The sequence below is a fragment of the Lipophrys pholis genome, assembly GCF_963383615.2.
Source record: "Lipophrys pholis genome assembly, chromosome: 4".
In the NCBI taxonomy this organism is placed as follows: Eukaryota; Metazoa; Chordata; class Actinopteri; order Blenniiformes; family Blenniidae; genus Lipophrys; species Lipophrys pholis.
The window spans coordinates 5,097,341-5,115,444 of record NC_137637.1 but is presented as its reverse complement, the minus strand read 5'-3'; the positions used below and the strand labels follow the sequence as shown (position 1 = coordinate 5,115,444).

Below are 18,104 nucleotides of genomic sequence, written 5' to 3'. Positions count from 1 at the left end.
TGTTGAGTGTTGCCATGACAATATGACTTGCAATGGCCATTTTTTGGTTTATATTAGGGCTGTGCATCTTCACTGCTCTCATGATTCGATTCTGTTTATCTTGTCAACGATTTGATTCGATTCCTTGATGCATAACTATGTGTTACATCTCCAATTTTTTTTCTAACTGCTCACAGCTAACTTTCCTGTTCATTTTCCCATGAAGTCAGATGAATATGAACCTTGCTTTTTACTTTAGAAAATGACAAACATCATAAACATGACTTTAGTCCAAACCATGGTTTTAGGCAGTGAGCCGTCCAGCCGGCATTTGGACGGTACATTTTTGGAAAACACGGTGTCTAAAATATCGGACGTGTTGCTCAAAGCCTCTAAAATATGTGTATAATAACCATCACTACTAGTCACCATCTAATGTTGCTTAAATTAATCTTTTTTTGCCAAAATATAGCAAATTATCGGCTCGAGTGCACAACTCGCAACTGATTTCCGCTTTGTATTACGCCCGGTAACGAGCAATGTGATTGGTCAGCTGATACCATGTGGTATATAGGTTTTGATCGATTCACAATTCTCTGACTCATTTGATGCGTTGAAATGCCAGGGCAGAGGGGAGGAATTTCTATGAATTTTCTTTCCAAGATGCTGAGGAATTATATCTGCAGAATCCACACAGGTGAGACTTATTCTATAGACCTATGATCGATCTAATGATCTGACACATGTTTGGATAACTGCACATCATTCATGCTTCTCATTGAAGAATAAAATATTGTTTGCTGTGAAAATGCAAATTTTGATTTAGGTATTGACAATCATGCTTGTTCCATCACCAATGTATATGTGACTGTGACATACTATGTGTTGGGACCGAGCTATAGGAGGCTTGCAGATAACAAATAAGCATCTAGTATTCAATTAAAAACTAATAAGAGGAGAATAAAAACTATTTCAGAGTTCAGAGTCTACATGTGCTCAGTTTAGGGGTGCAGACAGAAGCAATGTACTACAGGGGCATAAACAAGTACATGTAGGGAAGTTTGGAGTGAGGGGAGTTAGGTACAGGTACAGGTACAGGTGAAAACTATCACCAATGAAAAGAAGCTATTACCCTAAAATAATAAAAAAAATTTTTTAACAAAACAAGACAGTATATTAGATGCATCAGCAAAGATATCAAGGAGAATATAAAATATATTACTTTTAAGAAGCAAAATCTACATATCACAATGTAGTATTTAGTAGTCCAGAATGTATTAGAATGCACCATTTGTGGTCTATCTCTATTTGTATTTTTATTTTTCATATATAGTAACACCCAGATTTTTGGGATGGACACTCAAAACACCGATTTCTGCCTAAAGCCATGGTCCAAACACAGCAAACAACATATTTACAACAGTAAATACTAAAATGGCATCCATACAGTGCAGTGTACTTCATAAGAGAAAATATTTAAATGTTACTAAATATCTAAACGTTCGGTTAAAAAGTAAATGAGGGATGCACTGATACCACTTTTTTGAAGTATGTGTACAAGTGTGTGTGCTAACCTTTAGTTAATTGCTGATAAGGAAAAATGATACGAATACTAATTAAATATGCCATAAAGCCTAATTCATACTCCATACGCAAATGATATGTGAAGGCTCTGCATTGCGAACCACCTCTGCACAGCCTCTGCGTTGATGCTAAGCGCAGCTCCGGAGAGTAGGACTCAGACTTCAATCACATGCAGCATGTAGCATCGCTTTGTGTGAGCCCTGAAACTCTTACATGGAGCATGTAGCATGTAGCATGTAGCGCGGCTTGGAGTTGCGTGCTGATCAGCAACATTGGGCTGACTCTGTTTCTCTGGTATTGTACGAACTAAACCGCGGACATCACTCATACTCATCTTGTGTATGTGCGTGCCGGCGGGCAACGTTGCAGCTGCATGACTCGTATGTTATGATCAATTATGATTTTATTTCATCGATGCAGAATCGTTCACACCGCTATGAATCGTAGAAACGATTAAATTCAACACCGCTATTAGAGAGACTGGTCAGTGGGCATTGAGCAATAAATCCTCATCTGAGTGGCCACATATATTGACACGCAGAGTGCATAGAAAAAAATCAATTTATCGCAGTTTGGTTAGTCTTTTGCTCTTCCTATGTATGTTGCACAGGTTGATATCCCGCATGTTGATATCGCAATGATGATGCATTTGCGATATATTACGCATCCCTAGTATAGTATTTATTATTCATGAACCACAGTACTCAGTACTGTTTCAGAACTGAGTATCAATTGAAGAGCTTCAGTCACAATGTTTCATAGACATACAAGATGAAGTGTACAAGGCACATGCACATGCACATGCAATGTAAGTGTTGTCCTCGTGAACATGAAGCAGACAAGAGAAGCATTGGTTCCTCACATGAGACGAGCTGTTTGCCGTCTCCACCTGCTGCTGAGTCACTTTACACGTGGCTTCACTTTCCTTCCACTCTGACTCACTGCAGACATGAACTCCCATGTGATGAGACAGACTTTTATACTTTTTTTTTTAAATCATTTGGTTTACAAGTGAAGCAAATACAAACCAAAATTCTCCAAAGACCTTAACAATGTCCCGCACTCTTTATCATAAGTGGAACTAACGCATTGTGATGGGCCCCTGGTGGCTGATCCAGTCACTGACCACTCACCCGCCCTATAATACAAAATAACCCCCAAAAGCACCACTGAAAAATAACTATTTAACAATGTTTCTGCATGTGTTTAAAAAAATATGTATGCAATTCTAATGACCAAAACAACAATTTTTTGAGATTTTCCATCAAATCAAATTTAACGGGAGCCGAAAAACATGTTTAACCTTTAAAATGGGGCAACAACAGCTTCTTAAGTTTCATATATTCAGTAGTTTTGAAACAAAAACTGTATCTTACGATGATTTAATGAAATTTCAATTACAGTTTAGAATGGTAAACATTTCATTACATTTTCTGCTGTTTTTGTACCTGATTTTAGCAGTTTCATCCTTATTTTCCAGCATTTTCCAGACATTTTTAACATTTTAGAGTAGAATAGAAATGCGTTATTAATGCCAAAGGGGAATCCCTTTTGGCATTGCTCCACACAGAATAAACAGAAAGAAAGCTTAATGTGAAACAAGACAGAATAAAACGTAATTAAATATTAATATGTACGAGGCTACACGGTGACTAATAGAAGCATAGAGAGGATGAAATTAGCTAAAACACAACAAACACTATTTACAAGGAGGAGTTACAGAGGCTTATGGCCACGGGAATGTAGGAAAGACATTTTAACCATTTTCTCTATTTTCTATGCAATTCTGCTTTTTTCCCCCGAGTTTTTATTCTTCCCTTTTAAAAATTCTGTTCATTTTAGCATTTTTTCACATTTTTCTTATTGTGCCTTTTTTTTTTTTTAAGTTTTTTTTTAATACAAAAGATAAAAGCCATGATGAGAATAACTCGAGTGTGCAGATCTAATAAAAAGAAAGGAAAATATTTATTTAGATGTAATTTAGTAGAAGCTTCAGGGAGCCACAACAGAGGAGCCAAAGAGCCACATGTGGCTCCAGTACAACAGGTTGCAGACCCCTGGTGTAGTCACATGACTGGACGTTGTAGTGTGAATACATATAGTGAGAATACTGATGTAAATAATTCAAACAAGACGAGTACTGTATATGACTGGAACAGGTACAAATGCAAGCTTTAACCTGAGCTTGATTTAAATGTATCTGCTGTGTCCCACCATCCTGCAGTCCAGAATAGGCTTGGGAGACGTTCACACTGCAGGTCTTGATGCTCAGTTTTGATTTATTGCTAATCCGATTACTTTGTGTGATCGTTCGCACTACATTTTGAACGCGACTTCCATCAGATTGCAGTGTGAACGTCATCGGACCCCAGAACGACATGCTTTTTACGGATTTAAATATTGATGCCACGCCAGTCCGTTCCAGGGTTGCCAGATCTGACATACTGTTGCCAGCCCAACACAATGTAAAACCCAAATGTCAACCTCTGTAGGAACAATGTTCAAATCCTAAAACTATTATATGTGTCATAAAGAACCTGGTATAGTGCTCTATCAAGTAGCTTATCATGGACTTGGGCTCAGATTCAGTCAGTCATCCATATTGAGTGAACAAGCAGAAAGTAATGGTTTGGAAATCAAACTGCATTATGTCTGTAACCTCAACTCTCAAAGTAATATAGTTCTTTGCTGTTTCTGCCTCTGCTGGGAGGGTTGGGATGGGGTGTGGTGGGTTCTGGTTGGCCGGGTCTTCCAGAACCTGACCATCCTGTAGATTGTGTGCTTTTAAAAGCCCTGATGACGCTCATCATTTATTGAGCAATGCCCATTAACTGTGCCATTTACCATTGCAGTTATCCACTTAGGCAAATGTCAACTAACTTTCAAAACAACTACGCAGTGGTAACGGCGGGGGAAATTAAAAATAGCGCTCCTGCAGCTGTTTCTGTTTCCTTTGGAGTTGCGTGGTGTCAGAGCTGGTTTGCAGCAGTCATTGAATTCCAGTAACACAATACACCGTTGCTGCAGAAAATGACATGTTTGACATTAAATGAGAATTTTGTGTTTTTTTCTCCTCAGATGATTTTAAGTGCAAAACGTTTGCCAGAAATTCTGTTATGTGAGTGAATGAAAGCACACGGCTCCACGCCGTCTCACATGAACAATGCAGGATTCCGCCATTTTGGTTTTGTGGATTATGAGCCATGTGAGCTACACAGGCTCCGCCCATCGACCTGCTCCTCTAAATAGAAAACACACAAAACTAGGAGAAGGATGGGTGGAGATTATTTGTCAAGAAAACGAAGTATTTGTTCAATACTCAGGAAGAATACATCCAGTGAGACATAGTACCACGACACATTAACAAGACAGGACATGACTGGAATACACACTGAGGGAAACAGGACAAGACACTGCTGTTAACGAAAGAACAGTGAGATGCTTTCATCAGGATGGAAGGACAAATGGGATTTCATGTAAACAGACATCAGCCACAAACAGAAAAACACATGACAAAGACATGACTAGTTAGTCTGGTTAACAGCAACCTGATCTGTGTGAACTGAACATGAAACTGACCCGGATTCTTTCCCAACAGTGAAACTCATGGATTCATAAAAACACCTTCAGTAAATCAATTAAGTGAATCAATGGAAAATTGTCCGAGTTCCCAGTGTCTTTTATCATACTTTTTATTTATTTATTTATATTTTTACAACCACAGAAAACAACTGCTGTATAATCAATACGAGAAACTACAAGACAGGACAATAGACAAATCCACTGAGACAATACTGGGAAGACACTTGCTGTTGAAGCACTGCTTTGAGGACGAGGTCGAGACAGGACTGTATAAAACACAGTCATTCTTAAACCTTTAGTCAGCATGGCCTGACACAATAAATGACTACAAACTATTCACAAATTATGGAGGACACTCTGGAAACTCTACACTGCCGCCCAACTTACAAAGTGGCGCTACAAGACATGACTGGCTGTATCTTGTATGGCACTTTTCCATTACACAGTTCTAGCACAACTCAGCTCGCCTCACCTTGACTCAGTTTCAGTCGTTTTCCATTACAATGAAATACCAAATCAGAGTGGGTGGAGTCGTCAGAGCAAGGCGTCGATGGGTGGCCATCAGCTTGGAGACTTCTGGATGCACTCTTTCGGTGCAGGTTGTTCTGTCTCGTTCTCACTGAATCCTCTCGTTGGCCACCAAAAAAAGAAATGTATGCACCTCGTTGTTGCTCCACGGCATTAATCTCTGATCTGTATGTCTTGTGATTGTGTTTTAAAAATGCCGGTATTACCACAACACACTCTCCTGACTCATCTAGTGATGTCACGCCCTGGCCAATCAGTGGCTTGCCATCTGCCAATGTCTAATTTTCACCTTAACTCGACTTACTTGGAACTGTGGTCGAGTAGCTACTAGAAAAGTACCTGGTGTCGGGTACTAACATGTAATGGAAAAGCCTAAAAACCGAGTCGAGTCGAGTAAGTGATAGTGGAAAAGTCCCATGTCTGCTCAGATGTAACAGACCTGTGCTGAAAAGACAAACTGCTTATCGCTGACAAAACTGTTCGTTCAATAACAATAATAAAAATAAATAAATTGATCAATCGATCGATCAATCAGTCTTTCAGTTCAGGGCTGCAGGCACTGGAATTCATCAGGCACGATACGCTCCGGCCAGGTTGACAGAACTATTCACAAATAGTTCAATATAATCTCACAGTCGCTTTAAAACATCACTGCAGGTAGAATATATTTAGACACATAATGTTAAAGGATGGGAGAGATGAAGAACAAACTATTCCTCAACGGGTCAAAGTCTCTCTGCAGTGTGTTTTTCAGCTGCGCTGATGGATTGAGGTCACAGAGTAAACGTCTTGTCCACCTTGACGCCGCTCTATCTGCAGCTGAGATGTGAAACATCTGTTTATTCATCTAATAGCTCAATCGGGCTAGGTGGAAACAACACGGCTTGTTGTGGGAAAGAAACAGCAAGCTGACCTTCAGAGGGAGGATCACCAGGTAACTGAAAGCACAAGAGCAGTACACGGTCAAAAAAGAGCCAGCAGCCCAGCACAAGCCCCCTCCTCAAGAACACCCAGAGAAAGACAGGGAAGGAGGATGATGGGCACCTGCAAAGTAAGGAACACAGCCCAGCATAATTTAAATGGATTTGGGGGTGTCGCAGCATGTCGAGAGCCGTGGTAAAATGCTAACACAAACAACAGCTGCGAAACAAAATGGCGCGCAGCTTCTGCTCTCCCCGCTACATAATGCATGGCTAACAAGACAAATGTCCCCGTGCCTCTCCCATGAATTATGCATTGGGTCTGCACTGTTTCTAAACACCAGATGAGCGTTTTATCTGTGGAGGGATCACCTGGCTGAGATGCTGCTGAACGCTGTGATGGAAACGCTAACAGAAAGAGGCGGGGGGATTATTCTCCCACGTCGTGTGAAACAAATTCATCTCTGAGACGTGACTCGGCTCTGCAGCCTGACTTTAACTTTCTGACCTCAACATGCATGCAACATTTTTTCCCTAAATTGCGTTTACTTACTAACGACCTTTGCACTGTGTCGACATTATACAAACCGATCATTACTTTGAAAAGTAGGGTCAGGAACTCCCTGGGGTGGGGGTGGGGGTGTGGTGGACGTGACAAGATAGAAGAAAAACCTGCTTGTTGCTTGTTTTTGTCATTTGATGAGAAAGGAAGGTGATGTTAGATTCTGTGGGATGAGGCAACAAAGCCAGGTTAATGGCTAAAAGCTAATAAGTAAAGGCTAAAGGCTAATGGCTAACCGAAGGGACTCATGTTGAGCTGAACTTGTTTAATTTCTAAACACTCAAATGTTTGGCTTCAGCACAAAACCAGTGAACCAATTTGATGAAAAAACCAGCATGTTCTGTACTTTTCCCCACAACCACTATCTTTTTTCTCCCGTCATTCTTAAAAAGTTTTCTGTCCACATGACAACGGTGCAGGAAGCATCTGTGTCCACATGACACCATTAAAATGGCTGAAAAAAGTGTAATTCATATGCCATGGTTACAGGTGGCGCTGTAACCGTGCCACAAAAATACACCAAGCATGGAGAAGAAGAAAAAAGTAGAATTCCACAAATCTTTTATCTCACTTTATTAAACCAAATAGCAGCTCCATCAGAAGCTTGTAGTCCCCCACTGTTGCTGTTAAGTGACGTCGCGGAGAGGGCTATCTAGTTGAGAGGTGGGGCGATGGCATCATCATTTTCAGCAAATGTGCCTTTTGCCAATCCACAACTCAAATTCATCCACTCCGGAACCGGTTTTCAAAACAACACCAATTTCAAGCTCCTAAAACACCGCAGTGTGTGGATGATCAGCCAAAAGGTATGCGGTTACATGAAACGGCGTTGTCATTTGGACAGGGTCTGAGTTAACAATGGATGGATGGTGATGATTGATGGTGATGTTTTGAACATGTATTTATCATACTACTTGGAAAAACACTCTCACTGGTCAAAGTTGAGAGATTTGACTATGGAGGAAAGCGCTGAGAGAAAGACACACCAATTACAGCCACCAAATAACTGGAGGATTAAAGGAAAGCTCATTCACACACAGGAAGAACATGCAAACTCTTAACAGGCTCCAAAGCCCAACGTGGGTTCAAACCCAGAACCTTCCCATGATGAGGCAAGGGTGTTAATCACTCCACCACTGGATATAATCTATAAACTCTTAAAAAAATGTCTACAAGGTGATGAACTGAGCAAGTAAAAAGACAGAAGGAACTAGAAACAAGCCGAAATGATCAAATCAAACCAAGACTTTTTATCTCATGTGAGTTTGTTTTCCAGAATAATCCAGGACTTTGACTCCATTCACTAAACAGGAAATATTTCCAGTTTCAGCTCGACCCTGTTCCCGTCTGAGGATTAGCATTAACATTTAGAAAGGACTGGGTTGTGTGTCGTCACGTTTTTGTAATAGTTCAAGACTCTTGGAGAAACTTCATGAAGTGACAAACTTCTTCCTCTCTGAATGCGACAGAGCCGTCGGGGTGAAGTGGGAGAAAGACGTGGTTAATGGAACATGGGAATCCTTTCAGAGCCATTTGTGAATTCAAAAATAAGGACCCCTCTTAATTCTCACTATATTTCTGCGAGACGTGATGGAATAACAAAGGACCCCGCCAGGCAATTTTCGGCGGCTGAAGAGAACAGTTTTGTCTGACAAATTAGCCCCTCATTTGAGAGCTTGGCTTAAAGGCTGATAGAAAATGACAGAAATGGTCTTGTGTTAGCTGTCTTCCTCCCAGCAAATCTAAAAGATAAACACATTTACCTTTAGCATGTCCTCAAAACACGTTTTTTTTTTTTTTGTCTGCGTCTCTGCAAACCTCAACGGGCATTAATGGTGCGAGTGTGTCCTCGCACACGGTTTGATCGTTTCGGGCAATCTTGAAAATCTGGCTTCATGTCAACAACAGACACCAATTTTCTCCCCCCGTGTGTTTCTTTGAGTGGAGTGATTACCATGTATGCTGAAGTGATGTGCAGTGACCAGACCACTCACTCTCTGCTCCTCTGTTTTTCTTCCAGTGGCCATTATGTTGAAAGATGATTACTTTGTTCGGGGAGCGGGCCTACCTGGGAGGTTTAAGGCAGAAAAAGTGGAGTTTCACTGGGGACCGAGCAACGGATCTGAAGGTTCTGAACACAGCATCAACAGCCGGCGTTACCCCGTGGAGGTAAGCTCGACCTAACCAATCTTACACAGCCTGTTATTGTAAATATCCAGTGTTGTGTTATCCACTCACCCATCAGCGATAAATCAGACTCCTGCGAGGTGCTCACCCATCAGCAGCAGCTTCATTTTCACTTTCTTTTTCAAGCACTCTATGGCAAGTGTAAATGAGAAACCAAGACTTGAACCACTTGACTCTCAACTCATCGTGTGTGGCGTTGATCACCTGCAGGCATTCACATCGCTGCTCGCTAAGTCAAATCGATGCTCCGATATCTCCTCCGTACCGCGGTCTATTCATCGGCTTCCTGTTTCATTTGGGATATGATCATAATCATGCAACTTCTTTTGGCAGTAGTGTGCTCGTACCTGACCGTTATTAAAAGTGAATCATGCAAGTTTCTTGGCGCTCTTTGAGCGATCCTGCTCACAGTCCCAGCTCTTAGCATTACAGTTAGCTGTTAGCATTAGTGTTAGTTGATTTTATTTGTTAATTTTATTCCAAACCAGTAAAGAAGGAGAAACTAATTCATTCTGAACAAATTCAGTTCTTCTAGTGGCAACATGAAAGACTTCCCACTCTAATTTAAGATTACAATTTGGTCAGTTTGATTGGTGCTGAACTGTTACAGTCAGCTGTTCGCCTCAGAAATATCTACTCGTCATTATTACTTCATAAAACTGATCTCTTTTTTTTTTTTCATGAATTTTGCATTATAGCCTATATTGTTGAAAATACTTCATTTATTAACTGACTGAAACAGGCTAATAAAATGTTTGCGCCACCATTTAAATTCCTACTAAACGAGGTGACTTGAGCTGGTCTTGACTGATTCAGTCCTCAGTTACACAATCACCCCCACTACTTTCTGATCAATCCGGAATAATTAGATTTATGTTGAGATTGGAGTCATTTTCTTTAGAAAACTGCAGGCTTGCTGGTTATTGTGGCACAAGTTTACCAGTCTGGCCCACTCAAAACGAAACTGGGCTGTATGTGGATGGCTTGATCAACTAAACTCCAAAGTGGTAGGAGGTTTGTGTGGTTGGATGGTGTTACAGAACATTGCATTCAAGCATGAACGTTGAAATTCATTTCATTTGCTCATGTGGTCATTTTCTGCCCTTATTCTTTAACTAAAAGCTGCTCAGCGTCTTTTTTAAGAACATCCTGGCAGAACTCACATCTGACGGCTCACAAACAGTCTGTGGAGGTTTTGATCATAGAAATCTATCTTTGACACACTGATTGATGTCAGTTTTATTTATAAGAGTGTAATAGTGGAGAGAGACGAGTCTGAAGTGGACGTTTAAAAAACTGAGCCAACAAAACTTATCAAACTGGCAAATGTGCCGTTTCTGTTTGTCCAACACCATAAAATGAGCTGCTGTTAGAGTTTATTAGTAAGTAGATTATGTGAGTAAATTCATTAATTTGATCTACCTGGTCAGCTCACGTTAAGAAAAAGCCTCATCCATTCACTCAAGTGATCCAAGTGTCCGGTGGAGCTGGTGCAGGTCCCAGATATGAAGGCATCAGATCAACACCTGGTCCAGTTCTTTCACATCAGAATCAGTTTGAGGCTGTGCTTTGAACAATAGGAGCCAGAATAAAGTTCTGACCATCGACACTGTGTGTTGAAATACGGGTGTGTCTGGGAATTTCTGCAAGTGTTCATGTACATCAGTCATTCTCCTGGATGTTGAAATGTCAGCCCTCTCCCTGCCTGGACTCTCCCAGAGAACCGCCTCTGTGCTGCAAATGGCCAAACAAATGAATATGTATAGTTTGACATTTGTTAGATCAGCTGACGGTTCAGCTTGATACTGTAATCTTCTCCTTCCATTCTACTTTTTGTTTTGTTTTGCTTCTTTTAAGCTTTTCAACAAAGTTGGATAAAGGTGCATTTGTGTCAGCGTCTTGAGAGTCTTGCATGGAAATGATGCATTCCGTGTTTGAGAAGATCACATCGCTGTCTGCCTCACTGAGCGGTTCTTCTGATAACACAGACTGTCATGGTTCCGGGAGGGCAGACCCAAGATGCAGAACACACGAGACCACGTTTGTTTAGAGAGGTGAAAAACTCAAAAGTTTATTAAACAAGGGGGATCCTTCAGCTCCCAGAAAAGACTGCAGAGAAGCTTCTCCACGGTGCCGGATGGGAGTGGATGGCGAGGTCCCGGAGAGCACAGGAAAACCGGAACTGTTGGGGGCTCAGGGATCATCACCAGGGGACAAAACTCTGAAGCGAGAGCTGGCACAGACGACTATTCTCATAGGAGGTACGGACTGGCAACGACCACTGGCAGCTCCAGGCTTTTAAGGGTGGAGCCGCTGATGAGCCACAGGTGGAACGAGTTATTCTCCCCCACAGCTGCGCCTGCTCTGCTGTCACAATGCGAGGGGGAGGAAGGAACACTATACACAGAACAGAAAGACAACACTCACCAAAACAAACAGAACACAAAACATAAAACATATAACTGCCAGGACCGGACCCACCGGATCCTGACACAGACAGTCCGATATGAATATATTGCACACCTCTCTGGAGCTGTTGTTTATATATTGCTGGATTTAAAATGTGCCATCACAACTGATTTACCATGGAAACATCTCCATGCCCCCCCTCCAGACACACACACACACACACACACACACACACACAGACACACATTTTCTACAGAGAATTTTCTATATTTTGTGTTTACATGGTAACATTTTGAAAATGATGTCCACTCTGCACGGAAAAAGCAGAAACAATGAAAACGTTGTAGTTTTCATGATGGGCCATGAGTTCGTATTGTTGTTTGTAAAGAAACAATACGCTATAAACATTAACAAAGGTAGAGCACCGACATTCTAGTGGACAGACGATCAAGTTGGATTGTCATTAAGGTGACTGTCAAAATAAAACTACCAAATCCCAGGAGAATATGGACTGGGAGTCGTGACACTCTGGAGGCAACATTTTTCTTATGTCCTTCTACTGAACATCTGCAGAACAACTATTTACTACAGCTGTGGTTCACATGACCAGGAGCAGCGTTTCTGCCATCTACACAGAGATGGAGTTTGAGCACTTTTAAAAAGTTGTGTTTTCAGTGGCACTTAACCGAAGCTCATTGACAAGCAGACCAACTGTAAATGTAAAGACAAACTTAAGACAAAAATGTTTCCAAACACTACTTGTAAAACTGTGTGGGCACTGCAAACTAAACACCATCAAATGTTCACGTCCGTGATGAAGAAGCTTACATTATCATTACAGATAAATCTGGACACTTACGTCGTGTTTGACAAAAAGTCTCTCGAATTTGCAAACAACTCAGTCGCAGGTGTTGGACGCCCACAGATCGCTCTTGCCTTCACCTGGGAAAAGTTTACTTTGAGATAATGTTTGACCAACACATTCCTACTGAAACATCACAAGCATATCAGACATTTTTTAAAACATAGTTTTTCTCAAAATATGTTTGTTACAGTCATGTGAGGTTCAGACATCCAACATATTCCATGGTTTGAATTGAAGAATGTGCATACAGAGTTATTTAGTTATTAGTTTTAAACACTCATGTGACTGTGTCTCCAACACTTTATCTCACATGAGAAGGTCCCCGGTTCGAGTCCAGGTTGGGATTTTCTCAAACTGGTGACAGCAGCCTGATGTGACTGTATTTATTTCTGAAGCCATGCCACTGAAAGTCACATTGTGCATATGTTTTAAGAGTTATCTATCTGGACCTTTTCTGACATTTCAATATATACAGATGGAGTAGATGTCACATGTTGTTTAGCGTTCTCCCAAATAGCCTTCAGCCAGTGAAAATGTCCTAAAAATGTCTCTGAAGATATTTCACGAAAACTCGTTTCCCGCAGCATTTGATTTGAAGTGATTCTGGTTGTTTCTGTGTGTCTGTAGTCGGAGAGAAAGCCCTCGACAGTGTGCTCAGAATGTGCCACTGTGAGCGACGGGGGTATCAGATTGTAAAGCTCTCTCAGCATGGCCTCTGATGCCGGCTCACACACACTCCCAGCATCAGCCCAGTGATGGGAACAGAGTTTGATTGCTGTGCAGCTCCCGGTTCGACTTTTTTCATTGCCAACAGTGCACAATGTTATCTCTGCAGGGAGAGAAGGGAACGCTGATATACCGACACACATGCATGCTCACATATGTACACACAGCACGTGGTCCACAAAGAGTGCAGAAACAGGTGGAATCATAGCATTTCTTCAGTTTCATTGGTGGAAATTCCACGCTCAAATTCAAAATACAGCCTATTGAAAAAACCCAAACCCAGTTACTCTCTTATTGTTATTTGATTCAATGACAGGTAAAAAAAAAAAAAGTTGGCCAAGAAAAAAGCAAACAATTCAACCAGACACATGCAGAGACCAGAAGTCAAAGACTTTAGATCAGACAGAAACACAGAAGATGTGGCACCAGATGAATCAATCAGCGCCACCATTATGACGGCTGATGAAGGCGACTGTGAGGGACTAAATTGTGGGAGGTGGATGACTTCTGAACAAGTCTCCAGGGGTGGAACAGTCTGCAGCAGTCCGTATCCAAGGAAGTACCATTGAATCAAGGACCTGTACATGGAGTGAAGGTTGGCCTCTGCATTCTGATCCAACGGAACTGAAACACAAGTGTCAGGCCAGAAGAACATTTTCGCACCGGAAGCCAACATTTTTCTGGGCTGATCTGTGAAAACATTCCAGAGACGCAAACATCACCAACATCAACACAGTACGGTTCTGCAGGTTTCTTCCTGTTAAAAGGGAGATTTTTTTCTTTGCTCCATCTCCTCTACTCGCTCATGTGGACTTGTTGGTTTTTGATGATGATGGTGATGCTGAAGTCTCCTGCCCCGATCTGTCTGCAGCAAGTGGATCTGCCTGGTGAGGCGAATGGAGAATCCCTACCCCCACCCGAACCAGTGTCTGAATCCCTACCCACAATCTCTCTGGCTGTCCTCTCTTTACTTTTCTTTACTTTTATCCCTTAACCCCAACTGGAACAGCAGAAAATCTGCAACACTGACTTTGGTTCTGCAAGTTTCTTCCTGTTAAAAAAGAGTGTTTCCTTTTCACCGTCTCCTCTGCTTGCTCATTTGGAATTGTTACTTTTTCTCGGTAAAGGTTCCTTGAGAGGACTGTGTTGTATTTGGCACTATAAATACAACTGAATTGAAAACCTTAGATTCCACCCCTCATATGGATGGTACTTTGACACATACCTCCTGCCTGGTGGCTTGCTAGTCCATGGTAGCCCATGGCAGACCATGGTAGGCTATGGTACTATGAACATCCTTTCATCCAAACAGTATTCTGTTGGCCCCATACAGCTCAATGATGCAAGTAGTTCAGAAATACGTTGCTAGTTGTGCTTGGTGTGTTAAGAAGAGCACACCTGACCTTCTATCTCACCAACAGTTTTACTAGAATAGATAGAAGAGATAAAAGCACTGTCACCAATTTCCCAGTGAGGGAGCCACATTGTTACCCATTGTTTACCTTTGGAGAAAAAAGACTCACAAAGGTATTCTTTATGTCTGTGCATCACTTCCCTTTACTATTCCCAGTTGAAGAAACAGACTCTCAGCCCAATGTGTTTTTGCCTAACTGACTGACTCCCTGCTTTGTTTCAACCTAAACGCTCTGCGGTTTCGCACTTTGTCCACAGTTCACCCACGAGGCTTTCATCCAGTTTTCATTATCAATACTTGGAAATTGTGCAATAATTCAATAATGATAATTCCTAAATCACCTTGTAATAATTCCTTTACTTTCCTTTTTATTTCCCAATTCACTGTGCAAGAATAACACGTTTCATAGTATGATTTTATTGCCAGGCACTCCCTAATCAACACTGAAATGTTAGATATCCTTCTAACTGAGCATGTTTTACTTCAGATGAAGACGATGTGAAGATTCAGCTCAGATTAGGACCTGTTCTCTGAGATCTACAGTCTGTAGGATCAGTTTGACTCTTTCCAAAAGCTCTCGATCAGGTGTATCTATGATGGGGCGTTGGAGTATCAGTTGGAAGGTTTATAAAGAAATTATTAAAGACTTGAGCCTACATGTCACATCAGTTGCAATAAAACATATTTTTCCCTTTTCAACTGACCTGAATTCACTGTTTTTGTCAACTGTGGCACCGTCTTCCCTGATGATTTCAATGCAGAGGCACAAAAAAACAATCCAATTGTTAATGAAATCATGGCAGACAAAGGCACACAGCATCTGTCTAGACCGACTTCATTATGAACAACATGTTTTTGTCTTAAATTTGTCTTATTGCTAAAAGTTCATGTTGGTAATATTCCACATTAAATCTTTCTGACTTCAGCCTGAACTGTGTCACAGGTATCAAACAATACAGAACGTATTTTTTGATTCAACTGCCAATTTAAGTTTATTGATTCAAAACATCTAATACTGTATATAGAACTTGTTTCGTGTATGTGTCTATACATGGACAAAAAATGGTCTTTGGGGCAGTTTTGGACATTTTGATCCCGGGGAAAAAGATTAGTTTCCTTTTGGAAGCCACAGGATATACTACAGGTGACTTTTGATTTCATTATGTAATAATGGCTTTAGTCATTAGTGCAGGACAGAGCCAATGAGCTTATCATTAGGAACTGCAATTATTTCCCAATAATACAGATAACCAATAATTTCCTGCTTCTCACAACCTATGTTATCTAAAACAGACATTTTTAATAGTTTGTATACACACCTGAGGTAAAGTAAGTTGAAGATGTAGCGAGTTAAGATGAATTATCAAAATAATGTGACAGAAATCACTTGTGCTGTAATCCCAACAAAAACAAATAGTTATGATGATTTATTTTTCTTTTTTTTATGATTTCTTCTCTCAGCTGTATCTGTCAATATAAGACTTTACAGAAAAACTCAGTGCAAATATAAAGTACAACACTGTTCATACAAAAATATTGGCTTTTAACCAAAGCCTTGTGTTTCCTGAGAAAAAAACAAAATCATTCCTTCAATGAAAAGAAACACAAATTTAACATGATGGCTTCACTTCGCTTGTCTAAATGTCAGTGGTTCCACTCATGTCCTCTATGTTTTTATGGACGAACGTTTGAAAGTGAGTTGCGGGTTTATTATACAGTTCAAGCAAGCATGTCTCTGAAAAGTAGCGGCAGCTTGGAAGTTTGTAGCGCGGCTATAAATGATTGAGAAGCTGACAAAGTCCTGGGTCTTCAACTACGAAGAACATAGCGCCTCCAGCAACATAAACTCAGTGATTTTCTTGTTAATTGCCTTGGTTTGCTTTGACCAGACGCTCCAGACTCCTTCTTGCTGGCTGGCAGTGGAGTGTTAGCCACAGCTGTACCTGCATCCTCAGACTCTCTCCATGTACCTTTGTTTCAATGGTGAAACTTCAGATAGCTAATAATGTTGGATGTGCTGAAACTGGTAGACCCTTTACCTTCCCTCTGTACTTCAGTTGAACATTTATCACATGCTGCAGTCGTGTTGATTTTCTCAGAAACAGTGAAAAATGCACACAGCGTTGATGGTGGCACCATGTTTATGTTTGAGGTGGGGCATTAATATGACGTAATGTGTAACAGCCGGCAGCAGCATCACAGGGCTAACAAACAGATTGAAAATAATAAATTCTATACAATGCTGCCTATTTTTAATTGGCTCTAGTTATCAGCAAAAAATTTAATTATCGGACTTATCTGTGTTATGCCATTTTTTTCCAATATCGGGCCGATAACCATCAGTACTGATCGTTATCATGCATCCCTACTTAGAAGTATTAAAGAATTGAACATGATTTAAATACCTTATGCAAACAAGTGAATTTTTGATCGTATATACAGCTCTGGAAAAAATTAAGCGACCACTGCAAAATTATCAGTTTCTCTGATTTTACTACTTATAGGTATGTGTTTGAGTAAAATTTTGTTTCATTCTACAAACCACTGGCAACATTTCTCCCCAATTCCAAATACAGATATTGTCATTTAGAGCATTTATTTGCAGAAAATGACAAATGGTCAAAATAACAAAAAAGATGCAATGTTTTCAGACCTCAAATAATGCGAAGAAAACAAGATTATATTCATTTTAAAACAACACAATACTAATGTTTTAACTTAGGAAGAGTTCAGTTCGTAAATTTCTTGAACGAATTAAAAGTTTCAAATCAATTAATTATATTAACGCATTATTTTTGACAGCACTGATATATATATATATGTATTTATAGATAAATAGATGGATAGAAAATGTATTTGAAAACATATAGAATGATCAAAAACACTTGAATTAATCCTGAATTCTGCTACATACCTTCATGTTCATGTCAGCCATCAGGGTGGAACTTGGAGAAACTGATGTTCCCTCAGGTGGAATAAAAGGTAGCAGAGTGTGTATGGACATGTCTTATCAGCGACATACAACAGGAAGGGCCTTCAAAAAAAAGAGGCAACAGGAAGATTCCCAGGTCTGTGTCTTGTGGTGTTTTCCTTTAACATCTGTGAGTCTAATTTTGACCCTAGCAGGTTGGCAACCAGCGTTAAAACTGGTATTGTTATAGTTATCAATCAATCACTGACACAACCTTCAGTTCTGGTGCAAAGGTTCAATTTTCTTACAAGAGGCCTTTTTATTATAATCAATGAGACCTGCTTACCCTTATCGGCTCTAATCTGTCAGTCATGTGAGTCCAGGCAATGTGCAGCTTTTCTGGTCTTTGGTGGCACACAACCTTGAAACAGTCATTC

General features: G+C 40.5%; 1 protein-coding gene across 1 annotated transcript in view; it reads left to right on the top strand.

Moving 5' to 3' along the window:
- The window catches only part of LOC308108950 (receptor-type tyrosine-protein phosphatase gamma-like), a gene marked incomplete at its 5' end in the record, with an annotated part of 501,371 nt that overhangs the window by 300,566 nt on the left and 182,701 nt on the right, over window positions 1-18,104 (top strand). The window contains one exon of the mRNA XM_080462281.1: window positions 9,176-9,324. Within this exon, the coding sequence (XP_080318407.1) occupies window positions 9,176-9,324 (149 nt within the window). The remainder of the gene's footprint in view (window positions 1-9,175; window positions 9,325-18,104) is intronic.